At 45.8% G+C, this 16,365-nt stretch overlaps 1 protein-coding gene across 1 annotated transcript in view; it reads left to right on the top strand.

The window, feature by feature from the left end:
- Positions 1-16,365, top strand: part of BAZ1B (bromodomain adjacent to zinc finger domain 1B) — a 49,554-nt gene that overhangs the window by 23,663 nt on the left and 9,526 nt on the right. Inside the window, exons 9-14 of the mRNA XM_061375764.1 lie at positions 894-1,024; positions 2,357-2,468; positions 9,686-9,784; positions 10,212-10,389; positions 11,429-11,614; positions 15,780-15,927. Coding sequence (XP_061231748.1) covers positions 894-1,024; positions 2,357-2,468; positions 9,686-9,784; positions 10,212-10,389; positions 11,429-11,614; positions 15,780-15,927 — 854 coding nt within the window. The remainder of the gene's footprint in view (positions 1-893; positions 1,025-2,356; positions 2,469-9,685; positions 9,785-10,211; positions 10,390-11,428; positions 11,615-15,779; positions 15,928-16,365) is intronic.

Below are 16,365 nucleotides of genomic sequence, written 5' to 3'. Positions count from 1 at the left end.
TGCACTGGCAGCTTGTTGAGGGCTTCCTGTGGGGGTCAGGGTCCACCTGGTGGAGCTCTGGCTTGCTTGCATTAAAAGGGGTGTGACAAGCAGGATTCCGCCCCTCTGCTTCACTCTGGTGAGACCCACCTGCAGTCCTGATAGAGCTCAAGAGAGCATGTGTGGGGCAACAGCACAAGAGGGACGTGGAGCTGTTGGAACGAGGCCAGAGGAGGCCACGGAGATGCTGTGAGGGCTGGAGCAGCTCTGCTCTGGAGCCAGGCTGAGAGAGCTGGGCTGGGGCAGCCTGGAGAAGAGAAGGCTCCTGAAGGGGAGACCTTAGAGCAGCTCCAGTGCCTAAAGGGGCTGCAGGAAACCTGGAGAGGGGCTTGGGACAAGGGCCTGTAGGGACAGGCCAAGGAGAATGGCTTGAACCTGCCTGAGGGGAGACTGAGATGAGCTCTTAGGCAGAAGCTCTTCCCTGTGAGGGTGCTGAGGCGCTGGCACAGGGTGCCCAGAGAAGCTGTGGCTGCCCCATCCCTGGCAGTGCTCAAGGCCAGGTTGGACACAGGGGCTTGGAGCAAGCTGCTCCAGTGGAAGGGGTCCCTGCTCATGGCAGGGGTTGGAGCTGGATGAGCTTTAAGGTCCCTTCCAATCTGAACTATCCTATGATTCTGTGATTGCTGAATAACCAAATTACTATCTTCTTGTTTTTCATGTTTGTTGTGCAAGAATGCTCTTAGAGTGGATTCTAATGAAAGTGATCCATGCTTCTCAGCTGCGCTAATATGAAGATATAAATGCATCCAGTCTTTGACTCAAGCACGTAGATGCTTTTCTATGCCAATAAAAGCAGATGTATGTACCTAGCCAGGAGAGGAGACAGGACATGTTAACATGTGTGTTTCCTACAGGTATTGGCTGTTTTCAGATGAGGTTCCTGGCTTGTTCATTGAGAAGGGCTGGGTGCATGACAGTATAGACTACAGATTCATCCTTCCCCATCAGAAAAAAGAAGATTTTAAAAAGGACTACAGCCCAGGAGGTATGATCAGCTTGCCTCTCTGTAGGTGCTTCCTTTGTTGCTGTCGGGCTGTCTGAATGGATTTGTGGATGTGAAAGAACTGTCTAGTCTGAGTGTTTTCATGGGGATGCTCTGATTTAAGCCTTCTTTAAACCCTAGAAGCCTATACACAAGAGAGTCTGCTCATGATGCTCTGTCCTGCTGCTGCAAGTCTGGGACTGCCCACAATGTACCACATGAGGGCCACAGGATACAACCAGCCTCTCTTAAAAGCAGTGAGGTTGATGCAAGAGCCCCAGATTAACCTGTGAAATAGTACTGAGCTGTAGGTATCTCATACATAGCGATAGCTTTGCTGATGGAGACCATTTGGGCGAACAGTCCTCTTGCACATGTTCTCTAGCCTGCTGTTCCCCTTGTACTGAATGTGCAGGTGAGGTGCAGCAGGTGGCTGAAGTTCTGGTGCTCCTTCTGTAGTTGTGCCTGGAGCCTGTGAGGTGGAGCCTTGCAGGCAGAGCTTGGGCATGCACAAAAATCAACCTGTGGGGAGGGGAGCAACGCTTTCCTGTGGAAATAGTTCTTGGTACGGAAGAGCATGCTGTAATCTGATGCAGTTTCAGTCCTTTCGGTCCTGCTCGCTTCTTGCTTTTGAAGCAGCAGAAGCTGGCACTGAGTCCACCTGCAATGACACTGCATGTGATGGGTGCATTGGGTTATATCAGAGCTCCAGCAGTAGTGCTTTGGGCATTAGCAGAGTAGGCATGTACAGAAGAATGGGTCAGGACAAACCTAGCTGTCTGTAGCTTGTCAAGTTGGAGGTGGTACCACTCAGTGGTCCCAGATGGGTGGAATTTCTTATGTGAACTCTTTCAACTCTAGCCCAACACTGCCTCTGTACACCAGCCTGCTTCCATTTCTTACCTGCTGCTTGAGTATTTCCGCATATTCCTTTTAAAGCTTAACAAGCAAAGGATAAAATTCATGTCAGGTTGTTATCTAAGATGCTCTGAAATATGAATACATGTTGTTTATAACTCGGTTCCAAACGTATTTTGTAAGCGTATAGCTAAAAAGCAAAACCAGTTTTATGTGTTTAAAATAGCAGGAATGCTTTTCTGAATTTCATGTGTGTGCTTTCAGATGCAGTATTTTCTTTGAGATTCTGTTACAGTTTTCTGTTAGTGTCTATAAATGCATATACCATGAGGTAATACTGGATTAGTTTTCCCTCCCAGACACGTAGATGCTGGGTATAAACCCTGCCCCGGAGGTAGGTTAGTTTGTGCAGAACACACATGGTTGCTGGGGGGGAAGGAGAAGAAGCCACTCAAGTTTGTGTTTTTTCTCTTGCAGACAAGCGGAAGAGCACAGCTGCTGATGGCAGAGTGAGCAAAGTACACAGGCCTGTGCACACTGCAGACCTGCCCGCGGAGACCACTGTGCCCAAGCAGGGACAGAACTTATGGTAACACAGCTTTGGTAGCTGCCAGGGACTCACAGGGCAGAGATGAGGAAACAAGACCCATTTCTTTTGATAGACCCTACTCTATACCACCACTCTTCCAATACTCAACAGCTGGATCACTTCAGCAGCTCCCCAGGCTGTTACTGGTATTAGCACTAGTAGTGAGTGGCTAATAGGGCAGCCAGTCCCAAGAGCCAGTGGAACTGTTATAAGCAATCTCATCCATCAGAGCCAGTATGAATTAAGCTGGTAAAATACTGTTTAGATATATTGCTTTTAAAATACTTCCTATTCAGGAGAAGTATTAATTTAACAGAATTGTTGTGTACTTCTTTCGGTATTAGGAAGTGAACAAAACCAAAACACCCAGAACAGAGGAGGGAAGCAGTGGCCTAGCAAAGTGTATCTGGGTTTTCTTTCATGGTTCATCTCAGCAGACCTGAATTGTGGCACATGGGGTCTTTAAGCACATGAAATTAAAGTCTTCATTGAGATCTTTGGAGACAGGCCTGTATCCTGCATGTTCTTGTACGATGTGAGGCATGCAGAGCCATCCCCCAGCTCCTTGTCAGTGTCTTCACAGCAGACTCTAGTGGTGTCCGTTTGTTCTCCTGTAGCACCATATCAACTTGATTTTTGTTCCTAGTGAGAATTATAGCTTGGCAAAATCATCCTGCCACGTTGATAGCCTGTTACCCTTCAGTGCTTCCCAGTGCCAAGCAATAGCCACCTGTGTCTTCCAAGTGAGTCAGATCTAAACCTCTCACTTTGAGCATGTGTGACTGTGACTTGTTCCAGTAATTTGCCCTACCAATGTCTTGTATCTTTAAAGAAAATCTCCAGTGTTAACTGTTGCTCTGTGTACTGAGGACTGATAAGTGGTGTCTCCAGGCCAGGAAATAATGACTACACCTTCATCTACTAAACTGCTTGTGAAGGACTCTTCATTTTTCTAGATAACAGTGGCTTTTCCCCAGTTTTCTACCTTTGACCCACAAAGTGGACTTGCTTAATCTTTGATAAGTACCACCAGCTCCAAAGCATAGTTTCAATGCCGTGAGTCAGAACTACTTTACTAGTGATGTTCCTGTCCCCCCCAGAAACTGTCAAAGAGACTGAGATGGGTAGATGCTTTCATTCATCTAAACAATCAGTACTGAGTACTCGTTCTCTGTAGTTTTCTGCCCCTTCTCTTTCACTGCTGGCAGGCTGTAGGAGAGAGTGGTGTTTCCTGTGCACACTTTCACTCTGTCAATATTGCCATGACAAATCTGTCCTTCCTTTCTCAGTCTAGCCATCACAGAATCACAGAATAGTTTGGGTTGGAAGGGACCTTAAAGCTCATCCTTTTCCAGCCCCTGCCACGGGCAGGAGCACCTTCCACTGGAGCATCTTGCTACAAGCCCCTGTGTCCAACCTGGCCTTGAACACTGCCAGGGGTGGGGCAGCCACAGCTTCTCTGGGCACCCTGTGCCAGCGCCTCAGCACCCTCCCAGGGAAGAGCTTCTGCCTAAGAGCTCAGCTCAGTCTCCCCTCGGGCAGGTTCAAGCCATTCCCCTTGGCCTGTCCCTACAGGCCCTTGTCAGAAGTCCCTCTCCAGATTTCTTGTAGGCCCCCTTAAGGTACTGAAAGGCCACAGTAAGGTCTCCTGGGAGCTTTGCAGTCTCCAGGCTGAACGACCCTGTGTACATCTTGTCACGACAGCATATCTCAAGTAGTTGGGCTTTCCTAGGGTGCTAAATGGGAAATCATAGAGAACTGTATGGACCACAGGGAAGTCCTCTCTGCTCTGCGAACTGCCTCTTGTAATACGTGATCTTCATTTAGCAGCAACATGCATTTACTGTGTTCCAGTAGGATGAGTTATATAAGGAAAACAGTAGCTTAAATTAATAGTGCATGTTGCTATGAACTGAAGTCAAGATACAGCTAAACTGGATGAGTTAAGCGACACAGAATCCCTGTAACTTGTAATTCCAGGCTGACCTTGAGAAAACATTGTGTTTTACATGACAGTGCTGACTTGCTCAGTTAGGTTGGCAATTGTCAGTGACACACTGGGGGAGATAAGAGTGGTTACAGAGGTTGGGAGTGCTTTACAGAACAACCAGGCATCCATTCCAGGATCAGGAGCTCCTGGAACAGGTCCTGTGTGCTCTCAGGACAGAGTTATTCTGTTACAAAAAGCTGCTTTGGATGAAGTGACCATAATATGTGGGTTCTCCTTTTTTTCTCTCTTTTTTTTTTTTAAGGCAACAAAAAGAACTGTTTAGAATTAAATAAAAAATAAAAAGCTCAATATGGCAACCAAAAGCCTTAAGTGCTTTCAGAGAGATTTACATGGGTCTACATTAAGGAAATAAAAAGGATGATACAGTACAGACTAAGAGTGAAACAGTTCATTTTGTTCTTTTCCTTGGGGAACAGTCTTGCTTCCCAATATCTGTTGTTCCTGGGCCTGTTTTAGGATAAGGGGGAAGCTCTTCTCATGAGTCAGTAATTGCCTAAATACTCTAATTTTTATGTTCAGCAGAGGTGGGGAGTGCTACAGGAGGAGAACATGGAAGTCTCCTAAAGAAAGAGGATTCCCTTTTGATACAGAACAAAGTGATCAGGAAATTAAACTAGCAAATGGCAGGTTTGAAATAGAGAAGGAAGTACCACTTCAGATCTTGCAGCTGTTACCAGCTGCTGGGGATCTCCAAGTCCGTCCCTGTTCAAAGCACCTATTGGACAAATTGCTGCAAGAGGAGCTTACTGGGGAGTGTTAAGCACAAAGGTTCTTGTCTTGGCACCTAAGGAGGTCCTCAAACCTACAGATGCTGAAATCTGTGGGGGCATATCAAAGAAATGTCACTGCATCCCTGCTCTGCCCATTCTTCACTCAGAAATAAGATGCTGAGCTGGTGGATGGGTTGTTTTTTTTTGTCCTAGTGTCTTTGATTTCTGTCCTTTTTGGTACCTGCTGGGAAGACCTTTTAACAGCCCCAGCATGTGCTGGCTCTTCACTGAGAGGATCATGCCTGTGTGTGGTGTTATGCCAGGCAGGTTGGCAGTGTCAGGATGTCGATGGGTAGAGCGGTGCAGTTGGAAGATGCAGGCCTTCACCCCTTCAAGTGAGTGGGGGGCACAGTGGCAGCTTTTCAAAGGAAACATAACCAGTTCTAGCATTCTTCTGTGCTGTCTGCATGGCTTTCTCTTAAATGACAGGGCAACCTAAAGCCATTTTAGCTTCCTCAGCTGAAAGACTTACTTAAAGCTTTGGAACTGCAAAGAGCTGTTAGTTAGGTTTGCTAAGAACCTGTCTGACAGCTGTCGCCATTTACAGGTCAGCTTGTACAAAAATACAAGTGCCAACCTAAGAGCTGTTATTTCAGGGATAGACAGTAAGTACAACTCCCCTCTGAGGAAATCCAGATTCCCATTACTTCATTTTATCCTTGGCCATTGATCTCTCCAATCTCAAGGACTCCCATGAGCACAGATGGGTATGGAAGAGTCTCCTCCTTGGCTGCTCTTTGCACATTGTCCTTGTGCACCCTGGGAATCCTTGAGACTGCTAAGGTCCTTGGATACCTCCGTTCCCTATGGTTTAGGTACAAGGACTTGCTGAGCTGTAACTCGTGATGTTAGCATGTGCTGCATAAGTCTCCTTTCTTGTGTCCTGCTTTACCTCCTGCCGTGTGTCTCTTTCCTAGTCATACATCTAACATGGGATTGAGAGTAGCCTCACAGTGCACGTAGAGCATCTTTAGCTTTACCCTTTTAAGCTCTAGAGTGATGAGACTTTAAAGTTAACACCAAATTAACACTGTGAATGGTTGGATTTCACATAAACTGCTCCTTTGCTCCTTGAGAATGGGAGGTGGTAGGTTATTGATAAAGGGAGAAATAATTTCCATACTTCTGCCAAGAGTTACAGAAACAGTATCTCATGCAAGTGGTTTCTGCTTTCAGTAATTTGTCCCCCAAAAGAAGAGGGCCTGGTGTTCTGTCCTAAAAGTGCAGAGGCTGAACCATTGTTCTCATTCAGAATCATAAAAGCTTGGTTACTTCTGCCCTCTCCAGACAGATGCACCAGTCCCATTTCTTACAATGTTAGCCACTTCCACTGATGTTGATGCTTATTAAAAAAATCTTTCCGTTTGAAACTTCTGGGCATGTGGTCCCTGGAAATGTCTCTTTCTGTCCTGTGGTACTAGGGGAGCTCTGTATGTACTGGGCTTCCCTGCAAAAGCCACAGATTGATCACCGTGTATCAGTGTGCAGGAGACTTCTTGCTCATCCTGATCAGAATGCAGTTGAATTTTGGCAGCAGTGGCATCTCTGCAGAGTAACTCCCATTGTTCTTCATCTATCAGGAATACACCACGATATGGGGGGTCCCCTCCGCAGACAGTGAGTTAACCATGAGTGGGTGCTAACAGACTCCATTCTCACACCTATATTCTACAGATGGAGTTTCCCTGTTTCTACCGACCCTCCAGAGCAGGTACAGATTCTGGGCTCCTCTAGGTGTTGTCCTCTTGATTTCTTCATTCCCTAGTCTTCAGTCCAGGTTTTAGACCTTTCTCTGTCCCTTGTAGCCTGAGAACAGGCAGGACTGTTCAACCTAATGTGCGTACTGATCAGTCTGAAGACCTCTGTGTGGTCTTGACTCCCAAAGGCATCTTTCCCATCACTCTAGGTTGTATTAGTAAATTCTGTGTCAGACCACATGAAAGGCACCAGTTGGCTTCCCCTCCTTATCAAGAGCCACAAGCGCATAGTCCTGTTGCCTCTCATGTTCAAAATGCAAGCTCTGCCCTACTCTATCCATGTGCCTGGCCTTCTGTTGGCTGAGCCCTAGCTGGAGGTGCAGGTGGTTTCTTTAGGTAGGATGGAGAGCATGGAGCTGAGTTGAGAGCCAGGAGCTGTGGCTGCACAGAGCAGCAAGGTGTCACCTCTCAAACCAGCACAGGTGCCTCTTTGATATGTTTGTATTTTGCACATTGGAGTTCAAGCTGCTATAGAACAGGTCTGTCTTCCAGAAATTCCAGTTCCAGCTCTCAGGGCAAATTGGGAAGGCTCAAGTACCTGTTGCAGATGTTCTACTTCCTGCCCTGTTTTCAGCAGGAGCAAAGTTGTGCTAAGTCTTAGCTCTACCATGAGAGGACGATAGCTCCTTTCTCACACTGGTGGCAGCCTGTGCTGTCTTTCCCCAAGCCACATAACCCTGGAGAATCCAAGTGCCGTGTGCTGACTGCTTCCAGGGCCCTTTCATTTTTACAGTAAGACTGAAGAGTGCAGGGGATTCCCACCTTAGAGTTGCAGCTGTGGGAGGAAGCTGAGAAGGCTCAGACGTGGTCATTTTGGATATTTTTCCAGCCGGATCCAGTGGTGTATTGCCATCATGACCTAGGCAACCTTCTCAGCATGCCCAAGGAATAGTCCTTTGCTGGGTATCTGCAGGGCAACTCTTTTGAAGCTTGGTTCATGCTATTCCTGTATCATGACAGATTCTTCATACTGAAATAGGGCTTAGGACCAATCCCAAGGTGTGCCTCAGGTGAATGGAAGCAATTTCATAGAATGGTTTGGGTTGGTTTGATAGCAAATATTCTAGGAAATTTCTCTTTTATTTAGCAGAAGTCCAGTAGACTTAGAAACACAAGTCATTGCAGTGGTCGGTCGGAAGACCTTCCAGTGAATCTGGGAATTGCATGTCAGATCCCATGGCTGCAACATTTGAAGTGCCTGTGGTAGGCTCTCGTGGGTGAGAGACCTAGAGCCGTTCTGTCCTGTTTTCTCACAGGGAGGGTACGTGGAGGGTAGTGGTGGCCAGCAGATTTGATCCCAGTGTGCAAAGTGAGGATGGAGTGTATTGAAGCATGTGACTGGCAAGAAACTCTTTTTTCTCCATTTTTAAACAATGAATCCTATGTTTGATTACAGTAATCAGTTTTCTAACTGAGTGCAGATTGTGAAGCCATTCCCCTAGTAGGAGTCCATGAAAACTCTGAAATATATTCTTTTCAGGTATGATACTTAGTAAGTATTTCTGCCAGAAAAATAAGCATTGTGAACACTGTTATTCCAGGAGGAGCCAGAACAACTTTCTCTAGTTGTTGCTTGGCTCATCTGAGTTTGTGCCTAAGAAGAAGATTTAGATCTGGAGTCCTCTTTGCGTCTGGTGAGGATCGCATAGTGGTCATTGCAGTTGTTTCCATAAGAGGTTGATGTTGCTGCTCCCTCACTTCCCTCCTCTAAGGAGCAGTTCTCTTCTGGGAGATGTGGTCAGTCTCATTTGCTGTAAATGAGCTCTACAGCTCAGACAGGCTTTGTTCTCCACCAGGTGAGGAGGCTCTGTGGCATCCTAGGGTGGAGTTGGGGGGGGAAGAAAAGAGGAAAAGAGCAGAAATTCAGGCTGTCTGAAAGTTAGCTTAAATCTACAGCCCAGCATTAAGAATTGGTTGTGCTCTGGAACTGCAGAGAGGATGCCTCATGTAGATAGCTGCAAGAGCTTTCCTTTTTTAGATCCAGCTAACTGCTGGGTTACTGCTGCTGGCCTCAAGGACCTCCTTAGCAGAGAGGTCTAAAGCCAATGAGAAAACCAATGAGTGGGTTTCATTTACTGCATTTGAGGTTTCAAGTTAAGGCAAGCTTTTTAGCAAGAAGGACTTCTGTACTTGTAGAGAGCATGGACTTCACAGTCACAAATCCTCATCATGTACTGGCATGATAATGAGTCAGGACATACCCTGTGGTAATATGGGGACTTCTTGTGTGAACAGAAGTTAAAGGGTCTGCATAAAGAGCAATTGAATTGCTGCGCTGTGCAGTGTATGGCATGTTCATCTTCCCTGGTACTTCTCAAATGATGTTTCAGATTACTTAAACAGACTGCAACTTAGTAGATCTAATCCCTGGGGTAGATGACTGAATTCAAGTGCCAGTGTTCAATACATTTTACAAGGAAAAATCTAGAAAATCAGTTCTGTGTTTATTTTGATTTTCTTACCCTGGATTTCACTACGTTTGGGGACCTGGAAATGAGGCCTGTCTGAGTCAGGAAACTTCTATGCCAGCATTACTGGAAGCATTTCACCTTGCTCCATGGGTTGGGATATAGGTTACTTGTCATCCCTGCCCTCTAATACTTGTGCACCATTTGGGAGGAGGAGTTGTCTTGACAAAGAAACACACTGACTGATGCTGGTACGTGTTCTGTCTTTCAGGTTTCTCTGTGACAATCAGAAGGATTTGGATGAGCTGCTGGATTGCCTGCACCCACAAGGAGTAAGAGAGAGCCAGCTCAAGGAGCGTTTGGAGAAAAGGTGAGCCTGCTCCTTTTTTATCCTCCATGTGCCTCCAAGTCAAAGCGTATCCTTCTCATAGCAATCATTTCCATTCCTGCAGTAGCGTTCTGCACTTTGTCTTGATTGTGCCTGTGCTGAAGAGGGGAGGATACTGAGGATGAGAAATTGCTGGTTTTCTTGAGCAGTAACTGCAGGTTGTTGATAACCAATGCTCTCAGCTCTGAAGAGGTTCTGTCAGTCTTGAAACTCCTCCTTGGAGCTGGAAACAAAGGCAGAGCTTTTTCATGCAGAGCCAGAACTGCCACGTGCTTTCCAGTATCTTTCAAAGAACGTTATGCACTGGTGGAGCCTGGCGATCACAGGGGATACCGTTCTTGCTCCAGTACCCCCACAGCTCATGGAGCAGGAGCCTGTGTGTATTCAAAGGTTGGTCTTGATTTTCCAGGTATCAGGACATCACACATTCTATCCATTTGGCTCGGAAACAGAACTTGGGCCTCAAATCCTGTGATGGCAACCAGGAACTGCTGAACTACCTCCGAAGTGATCTAATTGAGGTTGCAACTCGGCTGCAGAAAGGAGGCCTGGGATATGTTGACGTGACACCAGAATATGAAGCAAGAGTGAGTGAACAGGCAAAAGTAGTACTGAGCAAGACAAGCATGAGCACTTTGTGTAGAACGTCTTGACTCTTGCTGTCCTCAGACAAGAAGATCAGGACAATCAGTTTTCTCGTGCCCTTTCTTTTTAAACTCTTTATTTCAAGATTACACAGCTGCTGGCTTGAGGCCTGTTTGGTGTAGGTGGGAGCTAGGTGTCCTGCACAGCTGTTAACTTGTCCTATCTCCTTCATCTAGTAGTGAACTTCTTTATGGAGCATTAGCAGACCTCTTTGTATTTCATTTTTTAGCTTCTGCATCAAAGCCAGTGTATCTTGGTGAGAGCAGTTTTCCAGTTTGGAGGTTTTGGGGTTTTTTGTAAACTTAGACCACTTTAGCCTTGGGATGATGGTTATGTCCCAGTTCCAGGACCTAAAGGATGTTCTTTTCATGGGTATATCAGCATGAGAAAGCTACTGTGTAGTTAACTGAGGTATGAAATCTTGGTGGGCTGGCTAGTACAGCCAGACTTGTGTGAGAATTACTGGTGCACTGAGTGTCTGTAGGAGGGGGTAGATCTGCCTGGTGTGGGTAGAATACACACTCCCATGATTAGCGTGTGCTCCTCCTGCCAAATGATGTTGGCTTGAAATAGTTAAAGCTGTGGTGAGGCTACATCCTGAGTCACTGTAGAGAATTCCACTTGCAGATGAAACTGTAAGTGTTAAAAGGAGGGGAATAGTTAAGTCACTAAAGGAGTGGAAGAATGGCTTAGTCATTTTAGTCATGGATTTGAGTTTTGGGGGAATTCTGGTGTGTTTGGTTTTTTGTTTGTTCATTTGTTTTTTCAAGGCATGATGCTTTTTTCTGATCAGTATTATGCACGATCAGCTGTATCTGAACTGTACCAGAAGCAGCAGCAATACGCTGATTCCACAACCCAAGTATGGTAGATAACGACATTGCATTAAGAATCCTATGTATCCATTTGCAGGAGAGACCTACCTAAAACAAAAGGGAGAGTAACATCAGCTGTTACATGACCATATCCTCCTCCTAACAGGTATACTCACTAGAGAGCCTGAAGGATTTTGGAGAGTGTGTGATTGCACTCCAAGCTGGTGTTGTTAAGAAGTTTCTGCAAGGTTTCATGGCCCCCAAGCAGAAGAGAAGGAAGCATCAAGGAGAGGACTATGTTGCCAAGGCTGAGGAGGTTGATGAAGACAAGAAAATGGCAGAAGAAGCAAAGGTATTGTTCACTTCAGGGCTTTGTTTTTTTCTTGTGATGTACCTCTTTGAGCAGGGACAGTACATCTTATTGGGTACTAAATCCAGAGTGTCTTTTCTCCACTTCACGTTTGGAGTGTAGGTGATGGGGTCAGGTGTTCCCTGTTTATTTTGAAGAGTAAAGGCATTGGCAAAATTAATATACTGAGGAATTATAGTTAATTTCCTCTCTGTGAACAGGAATTTTGTGAAGTCAAATATCCAAGTTCCTTTGTGAAGTTCCTCACACAAGTTGGGTACTTTAATAAAAGCATATTTTGGAGCATTTATAGAGAAAGTAACAGGAGTTGTATCCATCAGGGAGGACTCATGGTCCATAAAGAGAAGTAGAGACATGCTGAGGTTTTGGGGACTTCAAGGGCATTAGGTTAGAGTAAATCTCAGCATTATGCAGGAAGCAACACAAGTCATCATGTGCATGGAGACACCCACACAAGATGCCAAACTGAAGGTTGCACACAGCATGTCTGCACACCTGGGCACACAAGCTGTATGTGGCTGCAGTAGAGAAGAGGTATTGTGGGGGTAAATACCCAGCCTTCCGAACTGAAGCTTGGGTGGGATGGAAGATTGCTGTGGAGGGTTTGGTTGGTTCCACAGGCAGTCGAGCTGTACTAGTGTTTCATCTGAAGAGGGATGGATGCTAGTGCTTGGGAGTAGCTTCTATGAACTAAGGTGAATAGGATGTTAGTGCCCTATAACAGGACTTTACCCACTGCCCCCTTCAATGTGCTTTGCTCGAGTTGATCACTGACTTCAGCAGAAGTAGCAAGATCAGAATTGGATCAACAGAAGCATTTAAAATTCCCACCTTACAATACTGTTTGTCTGCTGGGGTGTGGGGGTTTTGGTTTGGGTATTTTGGTTGGTTGGTTTTTTAAAGCTCTTATCAGTGTATGCTGGACCCTTGCTGAAACATCAAGTCTTTGCTATGCTGTGGCATTTCCATGTTAGCAGGGTATTCAGATAGGCGCTAGAAATTTTCACACTATTCAGTTGTCCTGAAATATTTAAACTTTGCTAATTTTGCATCTTTCAGTTTTCAGTGCAGGAGGAGTGAAAGCCTGCCTCATCCTAAAAACTGTCAGCAGAATGCAAAGCTGTAGAAATCAGTCATGTCTGAGACAGAAAGGACCTGGACCATCACATTTCCTGTATCTGCAGCAACCTTACTCTTAGGTGGCTTACAGCTATAAAGGCTACGGTTATAGCTGTCTAGCACACTTTAGGAGTAACATCAGATTTACTACAATATCTAAATTGATAGTAATTCAGCAGTATGGTGTTTGTATCTGAACCCTGGTCACATCCCTACTATTGGTAAAGTTGTACCAGATTTCAAACCCAAACTTTTATTTGCCTGAAAATGGAGCCATATTGACCATGAATGTTTGGGTAGTTTCTGTGTTCTGCCTTAGAGCATGGCCTTCTGACTTCGCGACACAGTTACAGAGCCTTGTTGGTCACAGGAAGGCCAGGCTTCTGTAGCATACTTGGTTCTAGCAAGTGCAGAACTTCCAGCTGCAGCAGCCTAGTTAGGTAAAGTGCTCTGTGTGATGGAAACATCCTGATTTCTACTTCCTCCTCTGTGAACCAGCTGGATAACAGGATTTCTGAATATTGCTGGGCTTGCAATCATAAGTTACTTTGCATTTTTTTCTGGTATCACCCAGTTTCTGTGGTGACTGCATGCTCAGCTCTGCAGCCCCTCTTACAGCTATATGGGCACAGATGGAAGTGTTGCCAGTCCAAGCGTGCAATTGTCCCAGAGCACCGATTTTTGTCTTGTGCTGGTGGTGCTGGAGCATTTATTTAGGCAATGCTCTCTTTGTCAAGCTCAGAATTTTCTAGACACTTGTGATGGTACAAGCAATGTTCATCTTACTTTGTTGAATTTTGGGGCTGGTTTGTTGGTTTGCTTGGGTTTTAGTTGGGATTTTTGTTTTGTTTTCCTTCCATTTATCTGGATTGAGCTTTCTTTTTTTGCCAAAGCAGAAAACCTTTATAGATGACTTGAAAGAGCAGCTTAGATCTTGGATACAGTTTTCCAATGAAAAAACCTGACTGTTAGGCTTTTAAAGACAAACCTCCTGCATAGGTCAGGAACTGCAAAGTCTTTTAGAGCCAGACCTGAGCCGCGAGTCCATAGCAGGTAAAATAAAGCATAGTTGTACTGAAGAAGCACACTTAATAGACACAGACCATAGGAGTGAAATTGCAGCCCTGTGGTGTGGTTATTTTCTCATTTTCCATGTGAGAAATAAGTCATGGCTCAATAGGCCCCTGTTTGCTGACATGTCTGTACCAAGGGTTCCTGCTGGCTGAGCTCGAGGTCTCGGCACAGCCTGGGCTTGTGGCTGTTCCTGGTGCCACTGTGCCTGTGAAAACATTCCTGCTTTAGTGGCAGCAGCACCCTGGGCTGTCCCAGAGCAGGACAGATGTGACCTCTTTGAAGCATGACATTGCAGCATAACTGCATGGACATGGGCAGCTGCTCCTGGCTTTTAATGGCCTTTTCGATGGCAAAGGGAAAGCCTAGAGGGGGTCAGTCCTCACCTGCACACCTCAAAGAGCAGCTTCACATCTGCCTAGGATACTGCTGGAGGTTTGTCCACCTTTACTCAAGGAGGATTCTGTCACTGAAGTTGAAATGTGACTGAGGACTTCTTTGGGATTTTTGTTTTCCCTGCTATATTGCTCCTCTCCAGTCAGGAGGGTATTTAAGTAACTCAGTCTCCTGTTTGCCTAGTTGGCAGTCTGAACTCCCTTGATAATGGTACTGCTAAAATGCCACAGTCTCGTGATGCTTGGGAAGCAAGACTAAAAATCTGCTAAATTCCACAGGCTTGGGGAGAAAAAACTAAGCAAAACTTGCCAACAGCTTGTGCAGATTTATCTTGGCCCAGCAGTTACCCAGTATATTAACAGCAAAACCCAGGAACAGTTACTTGGAAAATCAATTGCACAGTATGTGAAGCACCTCAACAATGTTCTGCAAATAGTTCAGGGCTGTGTGATCTGCTGCAGGAGGCTGCGCAGGTTTCCGTTTGTCTTGAGTGTCTCAGGCTCCAGGTTCCACACTAGCAATGGCAGCAAGGATGTTGGCATTTTATAACAGTTTGTGTGTTTTTCCAAGCATCTAATATATGCTGTGCTTCCTCAAATTCAGTCAGAGGAGAATGTGCAACTCTGCAAAAACCCTGGGTTTTGTTTGGCTCCCAAACTGCTGTCAGCTGCAGAGTGTAGATTTTCCCATCTGACACTTCACTGTTTGGTTTTTTCACTCTCCTGGGGTAGAAGAACATTAACTTGAGTCCTATTATGTCCCTGTCATGTCTAGGCCATCACCTCATTGTTGTAAAGCAAAGGATTAAAGTTGGAGTGAAGCATGCAGTGGCTCTGGATCTCTGTTCTGGTGCATTTCTGATTTACCACAGTGTTGTTTCTAAACTTCAGAGTTGAGTGTGAGAAGCCACATGTGACTTGAGATATGCAGGCTCCAAGAATTGCCTTGGTACCAAGCTCAGGTTTAATGCTTTCATCCCATCTTGCAGCTAATTCTGGAGTTTCACATGCTCCAAACTCATCTTGTCTCAGGAGAGTGGCTGATTTCCTGTCTTGAGCTCCACATGTTCTGCTTGACAAACCTGATGCCCAGCGTGCAGGACCAGGCCTGTGGTGGGTCTTGCTGCTGGTCTGGATTACCTCTGCAGTACCCACGGGAGGGCAGCACAGGCTGCTCCACTCCACCATGCTGAGCTGTGCTGCCAGCTGTCTCCTAACTTCCATCCAGCATTTTACAGTGCTAGATTTCTGCCTCTTATTTTCTTAGCCTAATGATTATTTGGGTTAGACTTTCAAAGCAAGAATTCATTGGAGTTCACGTAGGTTGTTTCAGCCTGGCTGTGAAATGCGAAAAAACTCTACTGTTATGAACAAGCTGTCCCATCCAGTGAGGCTGGTTATGAATAAACCACAAGTAGGACTGCTGAGGCTGTATAGAAGGAAAGAAACAGAGAGTTGTGCTTTGGTTATTAAGGGCCCCAGCTAAAGGATATAAAAATGCCTTCAGACTGTAGCGAGCTATGTCTGTGTGCTTTGTTGTAAGTTGTTAGGTCTGTCTGCAGGTTGCTTCAGCCATGGAGAAGTGGAAGACAGCAATCCGTGAGGCCCAGACCTTCTCCCGTATGCACGTGCTGCTCGGGATGCTGGATGCCTGTATCAAGTGGGATATGTCAGCAGAGAATGCCAGATGCAAAGTGTGTCGCAAGAAAGGTAATGCATTCCTGCCCCACGCCTGTGTAACAGTTGGACGCTGTCACCTCTCCATGCCCTGCTTAGGCAACATGCCTTTGTAGTCTGTCAGTGTCTTTGGCTGTATGTTGAGTTTTGAACATCAGGATTTACAGTCAGAAGCATTCATCTTACAGAAGCATTTGACCCTGAGCCCAGTAAACTGTTCTTATGAAACCAGTACACAGTCTTGCAGAACACTGCAGAGCTGCTGTCCCATGGGTACTTGGGGTACTTGAGCACAAGTCATCAGCAATCCTCCTGGAAGCACTTGTCCCACTGTCAATTTCCTGGCTTCATTTTTGAGTTGGAGTGGTCTTTGGGTCTCTGAGCCTTTTCAGTTAATCCCATCTCTTACAGAATGAATGAGTAAGGAGAGGTTGGGAAGGATGTTATCCTTTGGGAGAGAGTGAGGTGGGA

This window comes from Neopsephotus bourkii, unplaced genomic scaffold (genome assembly GCF_033783945.1).
Source record: "Neopsephotus bourkii isolate Nb327-2 ecotype Australia unplaced genomic scaffold, CSIRO-AGI_Nbou_v1 NB_1675, whole genome shotgun sequence".
Classification (NCBI taxonomy): Eukaryota; Metazoa; Chordata; class Aves; order Psittaciformes; family Psittacidae; genus Neopsephotus; species Neopsephotus bourkii.
This window is presented reverse-complemented; position numbering and strand designations above follow the sequence as displayed.